At 36.6% G+C, this 24,353-nt stretch overlaps 1 protein-coding gene across 1 annotated transcript; it reads left to right on the top strand.

The window, feature by feature from the left end:
- The first annotated feature begins 1,831 nt into the window (after nt 1-1,831).
- On the top strand, nt 1,832-22,814 carry rsf1a (remodeling and spacing factor 1a). The gene is made up of 16 exons (XM_022665967.2): nt 1,832-2,003; nt 3,947-4,038; nt 4,240-4,332; nt 5,239-5,444; nt 6,317-6,459; nt 7,702-9,395; nt 11,258-11,464; nt 12,617-12,721; nt 13,523-13,602; nt 13,870-13,924; nt 14,980-15,083; nt 15,166-15,233; nt 15,643-15,838; nt 16,518-16,762; nt 17,508-17,681; nt 18,275-22,814. The coding sequence occupies exons 1-16, from the start codon at nt 1,850-1,852 to the stop codon at nt 18,799-18,801; spliced, it is 4,143 nt and encodes a 1,380-aa protein (XP_022521688.2). The 5' UTR covers nt 1,832-1,849; the 3' UTR covers nt 18,802-22,814.
- Nucleotides 22,815-24,353: the final 1,539 nt, after the last annotated feature.

Here is a 24,353-nt window from a genome sequence, read left to right as displayed (position 1 = left end):
CAAAATAATAAATTAGTATCTCAAAATAATTACTTACTATCTCGAAATAATAAATTAGTATTTTAGAACATTCCTAAAAGCTGTTTTTATATACTAGGGCCTTATAATTTCTGCAATGCAGAAAACAGGGACAGAATCACAGAATTGAGGAATAAAAGCATAATTCTGATATAAAAATACACAGAAATAGTAAATCTAAAACAGCAGTGACCAGCACTTGATCCTGGTGCTGGTGTTCTAACCTTCATAACTGAAGAGCAGAGTAATGTACAGACATCATACACATATTGTATCAAACAGCAGAACTTACCATATCTAACCATATCTAGCACAGTAACATCATTCTGATATCTAACATCAGCTAATAATTCAGGTCAGAATACAGTTAACATTGAAAGTTAGCTGTTAGTCATCATGACCAAGCTGCCATTTTGGGTTCTAATAATAAATGTCCCTGGGCAGTTAAAATAAATAAAATATTAATACTAAAATGTAACACATTTCAGCTATTAATGTAAAAATGTATTTTTACAGATTTCATAGGACCCTAGAATGCTCTCCAGTATTTATAAGTTAGTACAATTATACATATTCAAAATCTGGTGTACATCATGAAATGAAATGACTTATTACACACTGAAATAAATGTGCAGTGGGTCACATTGATCAATGTTCTTTAAGCATTTATTATATCCATCACATTCTCGAAAAAATACACTGTGTTTCACGAAAACACAATGTATAATTATACAACAGAATATTGTACCTATTGAAAAGCATATATATTTTTACATTGAGAAGATATTGTGAAATGTCTAATTCATTTGTTAATTCATTTATTTTTAGAACTTTTACTTGACAACACAAATCATGCCAAATATTTCCCAATGTTTCCTGAGCTGAGGGTTAGGGGCTGCAGCAACATCAAAATGATTATGTATGTGAGGTGTTTATACATAGTGTGTATATATTTTGTGTGTATATGTATGTGTGTGTATATATAATGTGTGTATATATGGTGTATATGTGTAGTGTGTTTGTATATCTAGCATATGTTATGTAGATGTATGTGTATATATACAGTGTGTATATGTATGTGTGTATAATGTATATAGTGTGTGTATAGTGTATATATTGTGTGTAGTGTGTATATATAGTGTGTGTATATGTGCATGTATGTGTAGTGTGTATATGTGTAGTGTGTATATACAGTGTGTGTATATATACTGTGTATAGTGTATATATTGTATGTAGTGTGTGTACAGTATGTGCATATGTGAGTATATGTATGTGTAGTGTGTTTACACAGTGTATATGTATGTGTAGTGTGTATATATAGTGTGTGTATATGTGTGTGCATGTATGTGAAGTGTATATATATAGTGTGTATAGTGTATATATTGTGTGTAGTGTGTGTATATAGTGTGTGCATGTGTGAGTATATGTATGTGTAGTGTGTATATATAGTGTGTGTATATGTGCATGTATGTGCAGTGTGTATATGTGTAGTGTGTTTATACAGTGTGTGTTTATGTGCAGTGTGTATATACAGTGTGTGTATGTGTAGTGTGTATATATACAGTGTGTGTGTGTATGTGTAGTGTGTATATATAGTGTGTAGTGTGTATGTGTAGTGTGTATATATAGTGTGTAGTGTGTATATATAGTGTGTAGTGTGTATATACAGTGTGTGTGTGTATGTGTAGTGTGTATATATATTGTGTAGTGTGTATATACAGTGTGTGTGTATGTGTAGTGTGTATATATAGTGTGTATATACAGTGTGTGTTTATGTGTAGTGTGTATATATACAGTGTGTGTGTGTGGGTAAAAACCCCCGCTGGAAAACATGGCTGCTCCGGCCGCTGCGCCGGCTCTTGCGCCGGCTCTGTGCCCGAGCTTCGCCGTGGTGTGCTCGTTCCTGGAGCGCTACGGAGCCGCGCTGGACCTGCCCGAGCTCTCCTTCCCGGAGATGGAGCGGTTCCTGCGGGACAGATCTGCAGGTGAGGGGGAGAAACAAACATGGCAGAGTGGGGTCTCTCTCTCCATCACCACCACCTCCATCCTCATCCTCATCCTCACGGTGCTGCTGCCTGAGCAGGCCTACCCGGCCGGTTCTGGTCTGGATAAAGACCCATAAGCCCCGCTGTCACCAGTTTACACCCTGTTTTACTGTATTTTCACTGTATCTCTGTGTATTTACTGTTTATTCCGCTGCTGTCAGCCCAGCTCCGCTAGTGCAGCTAAGCTAGCGTTAGCCTGTGGTAGTCAGGTGTTATTTTCCATTGGGCAGCTAAACTACAGCCTGCTGCTGCTCTCTGTACCATTTTGTAGCGCATTTACACCCAAATTACACCCTTTTCCACACACTGACAGCAGTGGATTAGGTGCTCACCACCCGCACACTGTGAATATGTGCCCGTGTTTGTGGTTTTTGAACGCAGGCTGTATTTTTTTAGCCTCATATTTACATTCTGTTTAGCAACAGGGCGAATAGAGGGAGGCTGCGCATGCGCACAACTTTCTGTGAAACTTCCTCTTTGTGTGTGGGAGAGGGCGTGTTTGTATTTAGCGCTTTGTGGGGACCGAGTGTGAAATTGTGATACTGAAACAAAGGTGAATACACGTGGCTTCTCGATGTTGTGAGAAACCATTAAGAATAGTTAATGGTTAACAGTACATTTATTGTAGCCTAATTTAATTGAGAAATAAAATAAAATAAATTATCCCTGTTTGTGCAACAAACCACATTTTAGGTTATTACACTATACCATATTTTTTATAACATTTTATCTCCCAAACGTTTCCCCCAATTTACAACGTCAATTACCCAAGCCACTCATTAGGACTAGTGATGCACCTATCCTTAGATATGCTTCTTCGGCACATGTGAAGTCAGCTACCGCGTCTTTTTGGGAACTGCTGCTGATGCACCATTGCCGAGTAGCATAGCAGCACACTTGGAGGGAAGCGCAATGACGGTTCCGATACATCAGCTCACAGACGCCTCATGCTGATCCACATCACCCTAGGAGTGATGTGAGGAGAAAGCACCACCTACTGTACCCAACAAACGAGAGCAAGGCTAAAACTGTGATTCGAGCATCAAAATAGACAAATGTATATTTCATATATCCTCAGGGACTCCCAAAAAACATAAATCATATAATATATAATATAAATGTTCCTATATTATTTATTATAATGGAACAGATAAGAGAGTTAGATATATTAGTAGATGGATAAATAGATGAGTAGAAACATTAATGAATAGATACATACATAGCTAGATAGAAGGATGGATGAATATGTTTTAAATATATTTAAAAAAGAATGGTTAATTTGCATAAATATGTATGCAATTTAACTGTATACTTATTAATAATACTTAAATTATATATAATAAAATATTTGTTGTTAATTACATATCAATTGGAAACAAATAATATGTGTAGGTTACTAATTATTGATTTGATTTATGGATGTTTAGATGGATGTATTGACAGGTAGATGGACAGACAGACAGAGAGATTTAAACAGTAATAAATATATAACTAAGGAAAATTCAAATATTGAATACAGATATACAAAATCTGACATATGACTGAAAATATCACACATCTACTTACTATAAATAAGCAATTAGTAATAAATGTGTAATATATGATAATATATAGAAGCTGAGAAATATTTCACTGATGATGTCGGTCATTTACTGAATAGCAGTGGCCCTATAAACAAGCAATCAGTTTAGGTTGTATACATATTTAATTGCTGTTGGAATGTAAACATGCAGTGCAGTGCTCCTAAGTGTTCAGAGTTCTTGTATGTCCATGAAGCTGTGCATATTAAAGACATATATATCGAACAAAATCAATATATCAAAAAGGAATTATAATTTACAATATAAGTGAATTTAAACTAATATGTTTTCTGTGATTTAAAGTTCCACAACCTCTTGTCGAGCTCCATGTCAAACTGCTACGCAAACTGGGCAAGACAGTGTCTTCAGAGAGATGGGAAAAGTATCTGGTCAAGGTAAATTCTGATTTAATCGTATTCTGATATCAAAATAATGTTTTTATATTATATATATATATATATATAAACAAGAAGTGTATCTACAGTGTACAGTCTGCTATTTATTTATCAGATATGCATATTACCCCATTATAATAACGCTACTTCTGAACGCAGTGTTTCCTGACAGCTGTATAATCTAGATTTTTTTTAATCCAGGTGTGTCAGGAGTTTAACAGTACCTGGGCCTGGGAGCTAGAGAGTAAAGGCTACCCTGAGATGCCCATGGAGTGCAAAGCTGATATCCTTAAGGTGCTCACAATATTTTTTATTTTCTCCATTCACTTTCATGTTACTGTACTGCATTACTGTAATGCATCATTAGGAAAGTTTCAAAGTAACAAAGTTATGTTACTATATTATGAGGTAATATTATGATACTATAATACTAGCACATACTAATACTCATTTATTACAAGTTAATTTAATATTAATACATATTATGTACTGTTTATTTAAAGTAAATGTTTAAATTAAATAAAATATTCATTTACATAAACAATATAATCGTGTATTGTTTTGTTTATTGTAATTATACATTTATTACATATAATTAAGGGCCATATACATGCATTTGTAGACTACTAAGCATTGGTGTATGCCCCAAACTGTACATACAGCATACAGTGCATACAAAAGACTTTGATTTTACTAAATTGAAAACCTCTGGAATATAATCAAGAGGAAGATGGATGATCACAAGCCATCAAACCAAACTCAACTGCTTGAATTTTTGCACCAGGAGTAAAGCAGCATAAAGTTATCCAACAGCAGTGTGTAAGACTGGTGGAGGAGGACATGATGCCAAGATGCATGAAAACTATGATTAAAAAACAGGGTTATTCCACTAAATATTGATTTCTGAACTCTTAACAGTGTATAAATATAAACTTGTTTTCTTTGCATTATTTGAGGTCTGAAAGCTCTGCATCTTTTTTGTTATTTCAGCCATTTCTCATTTTCTGCAAATAAGTGCTCTAAATGACAATATTTGTATTTGGAATTTGGGAGAAATGTTTTCCGTAGTTTATAAAATAAAACAACAAACATGTACCTATAAATAGTAAAATCAGAGAAACTGATTCAGAAACTGAAGTGGTCTCTTATATATTTCCAGAGCTGTATATTATATTTGGTTTGTCTTTCTTGTTTTTACAGTATTTATGTGAATGCCAGTTTGATGACAACGTCAAGTTTAAGACAGCAGTCAACGAGGAAGATCCAGACCAGATGCGCTTGCAGCCTATTGGTAGAGATAAGGAAGGGCTGTTGTACTGGTTCCAGTTGGATCAAGATCAGAACGTGCGGGTTTATGTGGAGGAGCAGGATGATTTGGATGGTTCTTCTTGGAAGTGCATTGTCAGGTAAGCAGTGAAGTAATATCAAGCCTTTGATAAGAAAGCCTTTCAAGAAATATGAAGTATTTATGTAGGGCCTGTAATATAGATTCCAAAATGTGTATATTAAGGATGCACCAAAATAAAATGTTTTGGTCAAAACTGAACAAAATAAAAAATTTTTATGAAGGCTGAATATTAAAGGAGAACTCCGGTGTAAAATGGACTTTTGTTGTAGTAAAACATGATAAAAAGTTTGTCCAAACACCCTTCAGACTGGGTGATACGGGGCAAACCTTCTTGCTAGAATCCGGAGAGCCCTGACATTTAAAACAAGCCATTAATAACTTAAAAAGTGCACAAGAAGCTTATTAAAAACCACTCTTTACATCCTGTGCGCCGCCATCTTTTTACTGATAATGACAGACATATATACATAGATTCCACATAGCATAGCAGACGGCCCAGGGGGAGTCTATGTATATATGTCTGAGACACGTAGAGTGTACATTTCCTGTCGTTAAAATAGCAAAGACAAACTGACATGCCCTTAATCAAGCAGTTGACAGCTTACTTAAAAATCCTTAAAATAGGGCCCTAGACGTCTTAATTTGTTCACTTGTTTTGTTCAGAGTCAAAAAGTGTTTTTTTTTGTTGTTTTTGCCATTTTTAGTCAAATAATGTGTTGATATGTAGGTGCATCCTTAGTACAAATTAGTCTATTAATGTTGTACTGATTGTTATAGCTATAATTAGTATAACTATAGCATTTTTGAATAAACTGATTAATTGCAGACATCTCTATATGCCTGTTCTCTGTACTATGGGCATTCAACTTTATATCTGCACAGTTCTAAAAAGCTGCTTTTGGTAAAATAGTATCATTTGTCTTTATGTAGGAATAGGAATGACCTGGCAGATATTTTGGAGGCACTTAAAGGCAAGATGGACCCACCAATGACAGACCAGGAGCAACAAGATGGTTCTTCTGGTAATCCAACAGAACAGGAGAAGGAGACGACAGAGAAGATCTGTTCCAGTGGTAAAACCCCCTTCTAACTACCAGCAGTATTTGGTGATATATACTAAATGTTAATATCCAATGTTGAGTGCAGTCTTAGGCAACAATTAGTCAGTGTTTTTACCAGTTCATGTGTATATGACATTATAATAATGGTCATTTGAGTGTATACCTGTAATTAATTTTATGTAACATTTTGGATTAAACCCTAATGAACATAAACTCAGTGGTAAATGTGAGTGTCTACCTGTATTTAATTCTATATAACATTAATAATAATCATAGTAAAGTTAAAAATGAATCTGAATCTAATACACATGAGGTCAGTGGTCTGCAAGAGTGTCTACCTGTAATTAACTCTATTTAGCATTACAATACTAAACCCAAATAAACATAAAGTCAGTGTTCAGTGAGAGTGTCTACCTGTAATTAACTCTATATAACATTTAGAATATTAAGCCCTAATAAGCATAAAGCCAGTAATCAGGGAGAGTGTCTACCTATAATTAACTCTATATAACATTAGAATACCAAACCCAAATTAACATAAAGTCAGTGGTCAGTGAGAGTGTCTACATGTAATTAACTCTATATAACATTATAATACTAAATCCAAATAAATATAAAGTCAGTGGTCAGTGGGAGTGTCTACCTATAATTAACTCTATATAACATTAGAATACACAACCCAAATAAATATAAAGTCAGTGGTCAGTGAGATTGACTACCTGTAATTAACTCTATATAACATTATAATACTAAACCCAAATAAATATAAAGTCAGTGGTCAGTGAGATTGACTACCTATAATTAACTCTATATAACATTATAATACTAAACCCAAATAAATATAAAGTCAGTGGTCATTGAGAGTCTCTACCTGTAATTAACTCTATATAACATTAGAATAAGCCTAAGTAAACACAAAGTCAGTAATCAGTAAGAGTGTCTACCTATAATTAACTCTATATGACATTAGAATACCAAACCCAAATTAACATAAAGTCAGTGGTCAGTGAAAGTGTCTACCTGTAATTAACTCTATATAACATTAGAATACTAAACCCAAATAAGTGGTCAGTGGTCAGGATGTGCTCTTGGTCATTGAAGCTAAAACATCAATTAGTTAAGCTTAAGCAAATAATCAATATTGCCCAGATAAATAGTTTCACAGGCAATTTTGCAGTTGTCTTTGCATTTGAATATGACCAATTATCTGTTTGTTAATTTACTTGTTTAATGTGTATATATGTTTCCCCAAAGATAACATCAAAGACAAGAAGAGAGCTGGCCAAGCAGACTGTTCAGATTCTGAAGAGGACAGCAAACAGATAACCATGAAGAAAGAAGAAGAAAGCCTGTCAATAAATGAAAATATTAAAAAGGCGACTGTTCCTCTTATTAAACTAAAAGAAGAGCGAAAGGATGAGCTTAAAGTGAAGCCTGTTGTAACCGAAAAGCCACCTACATTAGAGCATCCTCTTGTTATAGATAATAGAGTTAGCACCATTAAGAGCCTGGTGAAGGATGAGCCCAGGGACTCTCCGAGACACTGGAACGCTATCTCCGTTGTGAAGTCTCCGGGCTCTCTGAAGCAGGAACTTCCAACAAAGACTGAGGCTTTCAGGGACAAGAAAGCTGAGGACGTGGAGAGGGCTATAAAAAATGACCAGCAGGCGAAGATACCTCTGAAAAAGAGGGAGCTGAAGAGGAGCGACAGTTACGACAGCAACCATTACAGCAACATAAACCACAATAATAATAACGTTAGCAACAACGGGAGCGTTAGCCTTGGGGGTATAATCGTTCGTAATCCAGCGGTTTTGGCACTAAGTGATCAGCAGGCTGGGCGTAACATGGAACTTGGTGGCGAAAATAAGACTTTAATGCCTATGGCTCCTTGTATAGGTACGGGAAACCTGCTTAAACCAAGTTCTGAACCAGCTACGAGAGAGCATTACGTAGGTATTGGAGTAATTATGGGCCCGGTTGAGAGAAATAGAGCGTTTGACCAGCCTGAGAATTTGACCACTCCTACAAAGGACCGAAACGGCCTTCACGGAGATGGTAAGATCAAGTTTAAAGCTGAGATGACACCGGCTGAGAATATAAGACAGTCTGTTCTAGTAAGAAAACCTAGTCTTACACCTGAAAATTCCAGTATTCATCATTCCAGCATCAGTGAATCTAAAATTCATAAAATAGAGCAAGCCGATTGTGAGGATTCAGCTCCCGGAAAGGTTTCTGTAGGTGATTCGGATGAACCTTTGAATTTTGCAATGCCAAAAGTTAGCGAAACAGCCGTTAATGAGGTGAAATCTGTGATAAAAGTTATTCCAATTGAGCAAAGCTCACCTAAAGCAGTGGCCACACTTGAAGAAGCGGTCACGTCATCCACATGTGGAAATATAGAAGAAGAAGAAGAAGAAGAAGAAGAGGAGGAGGAGCTAACGGAAAAGAAAAAGCCTAAAATGACAGAGCAAACGCCGCAAAGTGGACAAGTGGAAGCTATGCAAGAAAACAAAGGCAAAGGATACAAAAGCTCAAGGAAACGAAGATCAGAGAAGACAAAGGTCAAAATGCAACCAGGAGAAGCTCCGAATAAGCTTCGCTGTGAAGGTACGACAAATAACGACGATGAAGAAGTGTCGTCAGAGTTACAAAAAGAGGGAATTCGCCTAAAAATCAAGATCCCGCTGCACAGACGCACGCCCAAGCTCCAGCTGGAAAGAGCCAGGGACGACCTGCAGGCCTCAGACCGGCGTTCACTCCGGAGGTCAGCGAGAATCTGCAGGCCCAGTCCAAAACTGGCCGAAATTCAGGTCAGGAAGCGCGGGAAGAAGCAGGCGACGCCCCCTGCAGCACGCGAGGTCGAAGAGCACAAAGATGATGAAGCAGAGAAAACGCTTCCTAAGAGGGACGTTGCAACCAACCAGGGTCCGATCAAGTCTGCAAGGGTAAGACTAAACGAACAACTCATTCTAAGGCCATAATAAATTAAATTATATATATGGATCTGAAAACTATTGCAATCTAAGAATATGGTGCATATTTTTATATTGACACTGTCGCACAAAAACTGGTAATTTTGGACCAATCATCTTGACAAAAATTAACCAATGTGAAGAACAGTTTCTAAATTCAGCTTATTTCAAATAGACACACAAGATTTGTGTGACAGCAACAATATACCTACCATACAACATACCTCTTGTAATGCTAGACAAATTCAGTTAATAAATCAAAATAATATTCATTTACATTTTCTGACAAAAATTCCACAAATTGGCTATGAATGTAATCAGGATGTTTGTTCCAAACTAATTAATGAATAAATAAATAAATACACGCATAAATAATAAACATACCTTCATTAATTAATAAATACAATTTTTTAAATGATTTATATATTTGTTGATTGATGTATTTTTTACATTTATTTAATTGTATTTCCACATCTCTACATTGATTTATTCCCACATTTCTTCTTCTTCATTTATTTATAAATTTCCTTCAGGATTCTACATTTATTTATAAATTTCCTTCGGGATCAATAAAGGATCTATCTATCTATCTATCTATCTGTCTGTCTGTCTGTCTGTCTGTCTGTCTGTCTGTCTATCTATCTATGTCTGCATTTGTATGTTAATTAGGTAGGCGGTCCTATTCCCACTGTAAAGCAGGATTAGTGAACTGGTGAATCACACAGAACAGAACAACCTACTCTAACATTAGGCGCCAACTACCAGGGCCTGGAGGGGGTTTCAATGTAGCCCCCTATTTAGTTATTTTATATCAAATTTTGTCCCGTTCACCTTTTTTTAATAATGTGAAATGTCACTTTGGATCATTAATTGACAGATAATATCATACATTATGTGATATAAGTAATAGAAACTACTGTAAATATTTAAGTGGGTTTTTATGTTAATTTAGCTTTAAGCTGTGTGAGCACAGTGTTAAAAATACATGTACAAAATTAAGCCAATGTGGCAGCAACAAAGTAGTCATAAAAAATTTATAATTCGTGCACAAACTAATAATAATAATGATAATTTTATTTGGATATATATTGTGATAAGAGCTATTTTACACAGGTAAAAAAAAGCAAGTTCATCATCTTTTAATAAAGGATAATAAAGTTGAGTAATTACAATAAATTGGGACAGCAACAGCTCGAAACTAAAACATATGAGTAACCTATAATGACAATTAATTGCTGGATTGAATCCTGTGGCCAAGTGAGGCAGTGGTAAACTGGGCAACCTGAGCAACATTTTTAAAATGCTTTGTGCATTGTCTATGTTAAACAAGATTATAATTTTTAATTATACACTATATAGTTTTCTCCTGGATCATAACTAAAATAAATTATGTTGAGTGGTTCAAATCCTGTTCATGTAGCTTGCCATCAGCTGCCGGAGCCCAAAGAGAGCACAATTGGTCTTGCTCTCTCTGGGTGGGTACAGTAGATGGTGCTTTTTTCCCCTCATCACTCCTAGGGTGATGTCGATCAGCGCAAGGCTGCATCTGTGAGCTGATGTATTAGAACCGAGTCACTGCGCTTTTCTCCGAGTGTGCTGTGATGATACTCAGCAATGCTGCATCAGCAGCAGTTCAAAAAGCGGCAGAGGCTGACTTCACATGTATCGGTGGAGGCATGTGCTAGTCTTCGCCCTCCTGGAGTTGGGGCATCACTACTGAAAGGGGGAGTTCTAATGAGTGGTTTGGGTAATTGGCCATGTAAATTGGGAGAAAATGGGATTTTAAAAAAATCATGTTAAGGTCAGACATTTCTATCTGTAATACGTTTATGCAGGGTAAGCGGCGGCACCGGCGAGCTCGCTGGTCAAAAACCAAACTGAAAAAGCCATGCAGAGTGGAAGTGGCTCCACAGGAAGATGTGGTGCCGGAGAATAAACCGGAGGGAGCGGAGGAGAAAAGCGAGTCAGAGTCCGAGCCCTCGGAAGAAGCTCCGCCCGAAGACGCCTGTAAACACTGCAGCCTCCCGAACCATCCTGAACTGGTGAGATAGGAAGCTCTTTTACTGCTCACTGCAGGTTTACAGGAGGCGCAACGCTGCATAAGCTTGTTTTTACAACATATATTCAATAATTCAAAAGCAAATGCAATTTTTAAGGTTTACTCTCCTCTTATAATAACGTGATGCTGCTCGATACTTCTGTTGTATTTATTTCATTACATAAAGACCACAAATCAAACAAAGCCAATTGTTACTCGGACAAAACAAATCAATAGAAATTGTGTTTACACTCTCTTAAATAATAAAGGTGCTTTAATGGCTTTTTGAGTGATGCTATATGAGACACTTTTGTTTTCTATAAAGAAATATACAGCCTGGGAAAAAAAGGCTTAAAAAAAAAACACTTAAAAATGATGAATATAATCTGGAATATAATCAAGAGAAGGATGGATGACCACAAGCCATCAAACCAAGCTGAACTACTTGAATTTTTATCATAAAGTTTTCCAAAAGCAGTGTGTAAGACTGGTGGAGGAGAACATGCCACGATGCATGAAAACTGTGTTTAAAGACCAGGGTTATTGCACCAAATATTGATTTTTAACTCTGAAATCTTTATAAATATGAACTTTGCATTATTTGAGGTCTGAAAGCTCTGCATCTTTTTTGTTATTTTAGCCATTTCTCATTTTCTGGAAATAAATGCTTTAAATGACAATATTTTTATATGGAATTTGAGAGAATACTGAGAGAATGTTGTTTTATAGAATAAAACAACAATGTATAAAATAAATAAATAAATAGCAAAATCAGCAAAACTGAAGTGGTCTCTTAATTTTTTTCCAGAGCTGTATTTGCAATAGAGATGAAGGAGTTGGAAAATTAATCCCATCATTGTATGTTAATGAGACATATGTTGACTTTACTTAAAAACAGTAGTTTTATGGTATTTAAACTTTTTTACATTAGATTTTGTTAATTGTTTTTTTTTAAAGGGAGTAAATGCTTTATTGTGCTGTTGCATTATCCTGAATGCAGTGGCATAAAATGCTCTTAAAAGTACAATAATATAATTTATCACAGTTATTTCTGGCACTATATATATTACACAAAAAACCTTATTGGTGCAGGCCTTTTTATTTAAGAGTGTGGGAATGTGGATTGTATTGTAAGGTTTTATTCTATCTTGTACAGATTTTGCTGTGTGACCTGTGTGACAGTGGATACCACACGGCCTGTCTGAGGCCTCCTCTTATGATCATCCCTGATGGAGAATGGTTCTGTCCTCCCTGTCAGCATGTAAGACTTTCCTTCCTTATATTACACTTGCAACTCAAAAAATTTAAGTGTCATTGAAAAGGCACTTTATTTCAATAATTCAGATCAATGTGAAACTCATATATCATATGTAGATGTATTAAACACAGAGTGATCGATTTTAAGCGTTTATGTCTTTTATTGCTGATGATTATGGCTTACAGCTAATAAAACAGCAAAAATCTGTGTCTCAGAAAATTAGAATATTATATAAGACCAATTGGTACTTTTGTCAGTGTGGGCAGTGTGCCAAGTCCTGCTGGAAATAGAAATCCACATCTCCATTAAAGTTATAAAAGCATACATTTCAACAATTATTCAATTTAATTTAAACATGCAGAAAAAAAGATAATTAAAATATCATTTAAAGAAGTAAGTTTTAATCTCCTTAATCTTTCCTTAATCTTATTTTTTTTTATCTTGATGTAAGCTATATATGAACTGGTGTGTGAGGATGATTCCTGCATTTAACTGCAATTCTTTACATAAAGCAAAATATTGCTTATATGTATATTATTATTATATTATATATGTGATTTGTAAGAGTATACATGGCTCAATCCTTGCCTAAATGTACACTGGGTTTTTTTATAAATCCCGGTTTCCCGGTGTTAAATGTTGCATTTTTGTACGCACCCTTTAAAAATTTGGCACCTGGGCAATTTGGAGGAAAAATTTAAGATTAATTTAGAGATTTTTGACTGTGGGCTGTAGAGTTTAAACTGGTTTCTGGAGGTGGGTGGGAGAACAGTCTGATAACTGGCTGTATTTTACTGTGTTTAGAAGCTGCTGTGTGAGAAGCTGGAAGAGCAGCTGCTGAATCTGGATACAGCGCTGAAGAAACGTGAACGAGCTGAGAGGAGGTACGCATTAACCACTTTATATTAATAATTTTATTGCAAGCCAATAAAAGTCAAATGGAAAACATTTTTGTTAAATTTGATGTTTATTATGCTGAGTAAAATAAAATTCCTTAGGTTATATTGTTTATTGTATTGTTATCAGGTCCAGTGTTTTGCACTGTCTTTGCGCTGATACTAAAAGCTACTAAAACACTATAAAGTATTTATCAAATGTGTTTATTTTGATATTGGACTTAAAATGTTATATGTGTGTAAATTCTTCTGTAGGCGAGAGCGTCTGGTGTATGTGGGCATCAGTGTGGAGAATATTATACCCAATCCTGTAAGTCCTTTTAAATAGTGTACAGAATATTGTCTCTGTTACACAAATCCTTATATTTGTGTAACAGAGAAGTTGGTCTTTACATTGTATTAAAATTTCGATACCACTTTAAAATAAGACTACCTTTATAAAGGGTTTATAAATGATTTACAATTAGTTTATTAATGGTTACTAATTAGGTTGTAAATGCCTTAAAAATCATTAATAATCAGTTATAACACATACATAGAAAGGGCAACAATGACCTGCTGTTTTCCTAAATTGTGAACCCACAGCCATCTATATTGTTTTCCTTTCTATGTGCGTGTTATAACTGATTATTAATGATTTTTAATACATTTACAACCTAATTAGTAACGATTAATAAACTAATTGTAAACCATTTATAAACCCTTTATAAAGGTAGTCTTATTTTAAAGTGGTACCAAAATGTCTTGATGAAAGAATAGAAGATAGAAACTGTCACACGGGTTTAGGCTTACAGATGTAGTTAGGGATAGGCAGGGTCAGTATCAAAAAGGCAGCAATAGTAAACAGAGTAAAGAAGGCCAACAGGGGTCAAACACGGGTAAACCAGAAGGTAAAAGGGCAACAAAAAAAAGAGTCGTCTAAATACACAAAATTAGGTCTGCAACTGTAAAAAATCGATACAGAGGGCAAGGCAAGAGAAGTCAAAAAACATAAAAACGGGTTGGTAACAAAAGAAAAACATTAAAAGAAATGCATCATAGAAGAGCTAGAAAACTAGACTTAGGACTCACCGAGAAGCAAATGAAACAAAGAGGTATTTATACAAACACAGACCAGGTGTTTGCAATCAGAAGCTTGGAGAGCGTGAACGGTCCGAATGGTCCAGTGTGAGTGCATGCTGGGAGTTGGAGTCTTTAATTGTGTAAATCAAAATTCAGAGCAGAAACACTCCAAAATTACTTGGAATTAAACTAAAAAAAAAAAAAAAAAGATTTAGTTTATTTCCCTGAAAAGTTCCTATTTTGGAAATACAAGGTTTATGCCTGACAGTGACCCTTTTTTCTGTTGACATTGTGTTCTGGCAGGATGCTGAAGTTGAGGATAAAAAGCAGGAGAAGAAGAAAGATGCAAAGAAGAGTAAAAACCTGGAGAGGAGATCCACACGGCAGAGAAAGTCTATTAGCTACAGGTACTTTCTTTATATATCCACATATCATAAGCATTCATATATTTTCTATAGTCAGTGTGCTCATATTGACTATCACCTGCAGGTTTGATGACTTTGACGAAGCCATTGATGAAGCAATAGAGGAGGACATACAGAACTCAGAGGAAGGAGGTGGGAACACATGTGTTAACATTAAAATTTGCTGGATCCTGTATCAGACAATTAGGCAATTAGCCAGTGCAGTGCCCTCGGCCTGTCCTCAACTATCAGTGAGTTATCCAGCTCAGAAAAAACAGCTAAAAAGTAATGTTCAAGTTAATCCTGGGGCTTTATATCTTTAGAGATATATGGTTTATTAGTTCAACAATGGTATCAGATTGCTATTGGGTATCGGCTAATGCACAAAATGTGTGTATCGTGTCTGTATTGGAACTGAAAAGGTGGATGTAGTATGTTTTCTAATATGTGTGCGTATGTGTGAATGCCTTTAAAATATTTTTGAATGTAAGAATGCCATATTGTGTGTTTAACATTTGCGTTTTTGTAATAATAATATTAATATTTTCCGCATGATGATCAGGTCCTGTGGGGGGTCGTGGTAAAGATATGGCCAACATCACGGGCCAGAAGGAGAAGGAAGTGGATAAAGAGAACCGGAGGCCTGTGAAACCTGCTGCCCCTCGCAGGAGGAAACGCCGCCGGCGACTCAACGACCTGGACAGCGACAGCACTCTGGAGGACGAGGAGAGCGAGGATGAGTTTCACCTGAGTGACAGGTCAGTGTCCCTGGAGGACTTACTTCAAAGCAGGGAGATGAGAGGTTTGGTTCTGTTGCTTTGATGAATGAAATAGAAAGATTTGATGTTCTGTGTAAACACTGTAAACAGTGTACATTGAAATCAAACAGCATAAACAGCCTGTTTTGGAATGACTACAGGTGTGATGTCACAACTATTAACAAATTTACATATGAGCACTTGGTTTAGCCTCATGCAAGAATAGACAAATAGGGCACCGAGTGGTCTAGCGGTCTAAAGCGCTGCCACAGTGATTGGGAGATCGCTGGTTTGAATCCCGGTCATGCAGCTTGCCATTAGATGAGAGATATCAGCTTTAAAATAACAAATTTGAAAGAACAGTTGGAAAAAAAGACTATGATCTGACAAAAACCCCACAAAAATGGACCTCAAAAAAAGAAAATTCAGAAAAGCAATGCTGGGGTTTAGCCCTTTAATTGGAACAGGATAGAATAATATGTATATTATATGTATTTTATTTGTGAAGGTTCTGCACACTCACATCTAATTCATATAAATATATGATACATATATATATGTTTGTATATATATGTATCATAAGAATATATATACATATTCTTTATTTCAGTTAGCAATGCAAAAAGGAAATTATTACACAAATCTGTTTTATTTGTTCTGTTGTGGTGAATGTGTTCAGTATGGAGGAGGAAGATTTTGTGGTGTCGGGTGACGATGCAGCGAGTGATGGGGACGCTGCCTCTTGGGACGGGAGCGACTGGGGCAGCGTCACGAGCAGACCTGGCCGTCTACCCCTCCCCAAAAAAACAGCCCGAAACATTCGAAACCAGCAAGTCAAGAAAACCACACGGAAATCCACCAGACGACAGAAAGGATCTTCAGAGGAGGAGGAGCTTTTAGAAACGGAGGAGGAGGAGGAGATGGGTTTGTACCAATGTTTTCAGGTGCCTTTTAAATGGATGGATATAAATTGATAGAAAGTTACAGATCTTTGGTGCATAAAAAACAGATGGCAGCACCCAATGATCTCGAGACTTGATTTGGAACATGTATGATATATATATAGATGCTAATCCATTAAGAGATTTTTACACTAATAAAACAATATTAATTTCCATTCTAAATAATGTGCTCTCTTTTTTGTGTGTGAGTTGGAACTCTAATTGCAGCATTCTGAGCAAGCTGTAATCCAGTCTTGTGATCCAGTGATTTTTTTTTCTAATACATTTTAAAGGTCTCATTCCATCGTTTTTTCATTCATTGTAAAATGTCTGGTTGTGGTCTCAAGTAGGAAAGAATGCCATGTGAGCCGTTTTTTTTTTTGTGTGTTTCTGTATAATTCTGGTTTTAGTCAAAGATACAGCCGGTTGTAATGATATAGCACTGAGTGCTAAGTAAACTTAGCCCTTTAACTTCGCTCAGTGTCGCTCAACTCTCTCCCACCCTGTGGCCAAATGACTTAACACCCACCCCAGAAGTCCGCTCTATATCATAAAAAAGACGGGAATACCACCCGCTTTGACCTATGTTCTGTCAAGTTGTGCTAACTTGTCAATCCATGCTCCCAGTGTACATTAAAGGTCTCTGTGAAACACAGAATCCACCTACAGTTAGTTACACAAGATAGCTAATGTTAACTAGTTAACTCACTTGTCTGTTTCTCCTGCAGAAACCGAGGGCTCCAGCGACTTCGACGACAGTGATGTGGACATGAGGAGACGGAGGTCACGGCGACAGAACGCACAGGTTAACTACTGCGAAACCTCCGAGTCTGAGGGGTCACACAAAATCTCCAAACAGAAAACTGCCCAACCACGCCGCAGACGACTGTCCAGCTCCAATAGTGAGGGTCACTCTTCTCTATAAACTTCCAATTCTATACCATCCAATTATCATAGCTATTCTGTCGTTATATATTACGTTTTTTTATTATATTTCATTCTTCTTCAGTCTTCATATTTTCAGGAAATTGAAACCTATCATTTTATATGTTGTAAAACAGGCACACGCACCATAACTGATGCAAAGTAGCAACATTTAATCTTGTAATAGCAGCTAATAGTGGTGTGCCTAGACTTTGGCTGTTTTCTCATACCATATTTAGGGTCACATTTTATATTTTTACACTGCCTTGCCAAAAAAAGGTCCTGATGAGAGCCAGTTTCATCATAACTTTTTTGATGGTCTTTGCGAATAGACTTGAGGATACTTTCAAAATTCAAGTAATTTCAGAAAATGTACCTCCTGACAAGGCACAGCTGTTAACTGAAAGCCATTCCAGGATCTCATGAAGCTGACTGAATGTGCAAAACTGTCCTCTAAGCAAGAGGGGCTACTATACTAGTTTGAATGACTTTAGAATTAATCTACAATGCAGAACATTTTAACATAATGAGAATCCACTGATTAATATATATTTATTGTGTTTTATTTCAGCGTCGGCTGTTTCCAAGGACTCTGAACCAGAGGAGGAGTCTGAGAGGAGGCCGAGGGGGAGGAAACGGGAGTCGACCAGAGAAGACTCCAAACAGAGGCACAAACCGCTAACCCTGAAACGACCCCGGAGTTCAAGCGAGGAACAGGAGGGGGAGGAAACGGGCGAGGAAGGAGAGAGCGAATCGGACGAGGAAGAGCGGCCGGTACGAAAGAGGCTGAACCGCATCGAGACAGACGAGGAAGAGGAGGAGGAAGAGGTGGAGCGAAGGCCGATGAGAAACGCACACGGAAAACGAAGGAGTGGAGCTAAAGACTTCAGCCAGCTGCCTGCTAGGGCGCCCCCTAGAGGATCGGAGGGTTTATTGCCAAAGCACACGGGCCGACACGGCGGGACTCCTCACGGAAGGCACAACGGCCTGGTTCCTCCGAGGCCTACAGCTCAGGATGAAGACGAGGAGGAGGAGGATGACCTCACGGCCGTTACGGACCTTGTTAACTTTGTTTTTGACAGTGAACAGTTGTCGTGATTGTGCTGAATAGATTTAATATATAATTTTTTTTTCTCATGGCCTTTCACCAGTGTCCACCGCCCAGGTGGGTTTCCCAGTGTCGGTCACCATAAACCTCCTGTTTTATTTTTATTTTTATTGGGTGTACTGGACCAATACATACGACAGCGCTTTAGGGCCTCTGTTATAAAGAAAACTAAACAGTAGACTTTGAGAGTAGAGCCATAATATTTTAAGAATAAAGTTTTAAAATAATATTTAGAGAAAAAAATGATAAAGTGCTATTGCTACGAGGAAACTCGTAATTCTTTTGAGCAAACAAGTCACAATATTCCAATAATAAGGTTGCAAAATTTGATGATAATGTGGTATTGCTACAAGAAATAAAATTATATTTCAAGCTTTAAAAATAAATGAATTAAATGACAACGCTAAAATGGTATTGCTAGCAGGAAAAGTTACAATATTATATCCAGAGAGTTACACAAGTAACATAGTGTTAAAATGTGCAATGCTGAGAATTTGGTAGTTTTAGCATCGGTTTTACCGATCTCCTGGACCAGCAGAAGATTATACTAAGAAAAATCTGGTGCTGGTGGTTTAGGAGTATTTCTTTACTGGTTTATTGCTTTAATGATCTGAAAGTATTACTACCTAAATCCTCAACATCTTAAAAGTGACTTACCTGTTAGTATTCCTCTTTATTTTTAAAATATTACAATTTTATTCTCAATAAAATTTCAAATCTATTCTCAAAATATTGACTTTATTTTCAAAATGTTACGTCTTTATCCTCGAAGTCTACTATTTTTATATATTTTAAACAGTGGCCCCAACACGCTGTAGTAAATACAAGCTTCCAGAGGAATGCCATTGTGTCTTTTCACGTGATGTCCGAATGCACTCTAGTTTCTTCCTACCATCCCAGCATCACAGCATGCACACACACTTACACACACACTTACACACACACATCCATATATACAGATATACCCAGGTTTAGTACAGGGTCCCAGTAAAACACATTTACAGATAGCTGTTCTTCTGAGAGATAAGCACTATGTAATTTAAGGCCAGTAAAACGTCATCTGTATTACAGAGGCTTCTATATTGTCCTATAGAGACACTTTACACTGTACATTTTCAGGCTTGTATGTTACTGCATTTCAGATTGGTGTTTTAGAGATGTTTTTAGTTTTATTCTCTGTAAAAAAGAAGAAAACAAAAAGAAAAAAGTTTTTATATGAAAGAGAGGGTCTATGGGAATCTGCTCAGCAGTTTGAAATTTGACTTTTGTTCTGTTGAATTGTTTTAAAATTCTCAGAAATTATCAGTAATTTTGTTTATTCAGAATCTTGTTCATTCAAAGCTAACTTTAGTGACATTTACTGACACGTTCTGCCATTGGAAAGGTATGAAAATGATTTAAAATAGTGCCCCGGGATCCGTAAAGGCGCACAGTTTAGTCGAAGCTAATTTATCAAAACAGCTTTACTGACATAGATAGATTTTATAACCACTTTATTGTAACATGCTATGCTTAACGTTAAGTCTTACTGCTGTCTTTTTACAGATTACATTATTTCATTAAGTCCTAAAAGGACTGTACTGAAGATATTTAAATATATATAATTTTTATTATTTGCCCAAAATTATAGTAAGTCTACGAGGGCGGTCCATTTGATACACTCTGTGTTCTCTGTGGCACACATTTTCTGATTTGTGGGTCAATTTCAGTTTTCCAGAAGGTTCCCGGACAGGGATTAAGCCTAGCCTTGGATTACACAGCATTCTGATTTAAAGATTTTTAATTAGAAGAAAAATGTAATTTAAAACTAAGGTTAATCTCTGTCTGAAAACTAACCCTAAATTTTTATTTTAATAGAAAATCACCATGTTATATGCTGTGTAGTTCAAGACTAGGCTTAATCCCTGTTTGGGAAACTGCCTCATATGGTCAATAAGGCTTAATCTCATTTGGTCAGTTTGCCAGACAGGGATTAATCATAGTCCTGAACTACACAGCATAATAAATGGAAAATTTTACACTGTATGGAAGGTATAGTTCAAGACTAAGCTTAATCCCTGTCTTGGAAACTGACCTTAAATTTTCCTTTCAATTGTAAAATCTCCTTTTAAATTTCGGCGTAGTCCAAGATTAGGTTTAATCTCTAGAGTTGATCCTTTAATCCCATAGGGGCAGTCTCCAAGACAGGAATTAGGCCTATCTTTGGACTATACATCATTTTAAATTGAGATTTTCCATTAAAAGAAAAATATAGTCTACAAATAGGCTTAATCCCTGTCTGTAAAACTGACCCATAATGACAACTAGGCCTAATCCTTTAGGGTCAGTTTCCCCAGACAGGGGTTAAGCCTAGTCTTAGACTATGCAACATTCTGAATGGGGAAAGTATCGTTTAAGACTAGGCTCAATCCCTGCCCATTTCAAATGAAAATCTCCATTCAGAATGCTGTATATTCAAAAACTAGGCTTAATCGTTAGGGTTGATCCTTACGGGCAAAAACTTAGCTTAATCCCAGTTTAATAAACTGGCCCTAAATTTTCCTTTTAATGGAAAATCACCATTTAATAGTGGTCCCAGACTAGGCTTAATCTCTAGGGTTGATTTTTAGGATTCCTATTAATCCCGTATGGTAACTTTCCAAGACAGGGATTAAGCCTAGTCCTGGGTTACATGGCATCCTGAATAAAGATTTTCCATTGAAAGGAAAATATAGTTCTTAATCCCTGTCTGGGAATCTGACCCTATATTTAACTTTCCATTGAAAATCTCCATTCAAAATGCTATGTAGTCCAAGACTTTGTTTAATGCTTAGGGTTGATCCCTAATCTCGAAATCTCTAAAAAGCCAAGTCTTGGACTACACAATATGAACTAAATAGAGATTTTTCACAGAAAGGAAAGTATAGTTCAAAATTTAGCTTATTCCCAGTCTGGGAAACTGACCCTAAATTTTCATTTTAATGGAAAATCACAGTTTAATAGTGGTCCCAGACTAGGCTTAATCTCTAGGGTTGATCTTTAGGATTTACCTTAATTCCATATGAGTAATTTCCAAGACAGGGATTAAGCCTAATTCTGGGCTACACAACATCCTGAATGGAGATTTTCCATTGAAAGAAAAAATATAGTTCTTAATTCCTGTCTGGGAAACTGACTGTATATTTTCCATTCAATTGAAAATCTCCATTCAGAATGCTGTATAGTCCAAGACTAGGCTTAATCCTTAGGGTTGATCCCTAGGCTCCCCTTAATCTCAAGGTTTGTCTTGGACTACACAATATGAACTAAATAGAGATTTTCCACTGAAAGGAAAGTACAGTATTTTTTTTTCTAACCAGTAATCCCAGTTTGGGAAACTGACCCTAAATTTTTTTAAATTGGAAAATCACAGTTTAATAGTGGGCCCAGACTAGTCTTAATCTTTAGGGTTGATCTTTAGAATTACACTTAATCCCATATGGTCATTTTCCAAAACAGAGATTAAGCCTAGTCCTGGGCTACACAACATCCTGAATTGTTTTCTCTTTATTTCTTTTTTTAAATATATAAAGTATATAAAGTATATATAACGTGCCTGTACACTTGCCCATGGGCTGACCTAAAAAATAATAATAATAATTTCAAATTTTCTAGAATTGAATGCACTTGTCCAAGCACCTTTGGCGGTGCCAGGTGTTCCGGCACTGTCCGCAGCTGTTCATTCTGCACTGAAGGTTTTGAGTCTCTTTCAGAAGCACTTTAAAAGAGTGAAGTGTTGTTCAGCCCCGTTCATTTTATCTGATGTCGGAAAACAGAACACTACTAAACCATTCCAGCTCACACCACGTGAATACGGCCCGTGTAAAGCCCCTCCCCCGTGTCCCAGTGAAAGTGTAAGGGAGGAAAGAATGTCTGTGGGAGGGTATTTGGACTGGAATGAGTGTTGCCTATGTTTTACTGTTCATGTTCGGTCTCCGTACTTAAAGAAAACAAAACAAAACATAAATAAAACTTGACGAACATATCTCTGCCACTCTGTCTCTATATTTCTATTATTCTTATACAGTACTACTCATGCTGCTGTTTAAATTGTTGAAGGATTGTCTGTGTTCTTGTTGATTCACACCCTATTAAACAAACATTATCAGTGTAAATCCATCTATATATTGAGTGTACAGGTCTGTTTGTATTAGTCTGGTAGCCGATTTAGGCAATGCAGATGACAGTATTCCCTATGCTGGTATTCCATCTGATTACCCAGCATAGTGTATAGTGTTCCAGTAATTCCTTTTCCAGTGTAAAATACATCAGCAAGTATCAGTTTGAAATTATTAAAAAATATTTAAAAATTAAAAAGTAAACATTGTCTGCTGATACAATATAATTCCGACATCATCTGTGTTCTATAATGCCCAGCTCTTGTGCACCTGTGTTCTATAACACCAAGTTTTTGTTCACTTGTCTTGAAAATGCCCAGCTCTTGCAAAAAATTCTTAAAGCTCACCTTCCGCGAAAATCCGATTTTTCTTGTTTTTTGTGGAATACAGTAGGTCTCTCCGAGTTGAATGTGTACACCTGCACATTAAACTGTTTTGCAGCCCCCATTGTCTGCAGGAGCTAAGCAAAGAAATCCCCCCTCCCCCCCTCCGAAAAACGGGTGAATTTTGAATTATCTTTCTGCCTACGTAGGCAGAAACTCACAGACCAGCCCACCTTGGCTCGAGAAACTCCCAGAGGCGGAGCTGAAGCGACGCAACATCACCGCTCATCAGTTAGGAGGTGGGAGGCAGTGAGCAGCAGAGCGGTGGAGGGGCGTCGCAGTGCTCCTAGCCAATCAGAGGAGAGATATTTGCATGCTGTTTGCATGTATGAATATTCATGAGCAAAGCTGGAATCCGGTCATTTTGGACACACCCCTAAAACAGTCCATTAAAAAAGAGCTATACAGAGACACCTGAGCACTTTTTTTTTACAAAAACGGCTCACATGTCATTCATTCATACTAGAGACCACAACTAGACATTTTAAAATGAAAGAAAAAACGACGGAAGGTGACCTTTAAAGATAGAAAATCATTTAATTTAATAATAATTTTGAATAAAACAAATGTTTCCTCAATGCATTAAATCATCTTTTCCCCTCAATATAATAAACTGTTCCCCCAGTATAAGGATGCACAGTTTATTAAATATAGTGAATCTAGTGAAGAGGGTGTTATACTGTCAACAGGAGAAAGTTCACCAGGATTTAGTTGACCTAGGACACAAGCCTGTCCTTATATCTCCTAACTCCTTTTTGCACTTGTGTTATAGAATGCCCAGTTCTTGTGCACCTGTGTTCTATAACTCTCAGCTCGTGTGCAATTGTGTTCTAGAATATCCAGTTCTTGGGCACTTGTGTTCTACTCCTCAATTTAATAATAATTTCCAATGTTCCCACAGTTTAAAGGATGCACAGTTTATTAAATATAGTGAATCTAGTGAAGTGTGTGTTATATTGTCAGCAATAGAAAGTTCACCAGGATTTACAGGTCCTTCTTAAAAAATTAGCATATTGTGATAAA

Source organism: Astyanax mexicanus, chromosome 9 (genome assembly GCF_023375975.1).
Source record: "Astyanax mexicanus isolate ESR-SI-001 chromosome 9, AstMex3_surface, whole genome shotgun sequence".
Classification (NCBI taxonomy): domain Eukaryota; kingdom Metazoa; phylum Chordata; class Actinopteri; order Characiformes; family Acestrorhamphidae; genus Astyanax; species Astyanax mexicanus.
This window is presented reverse-complemented; position numbering and strand designations above follow the sequence as displayed.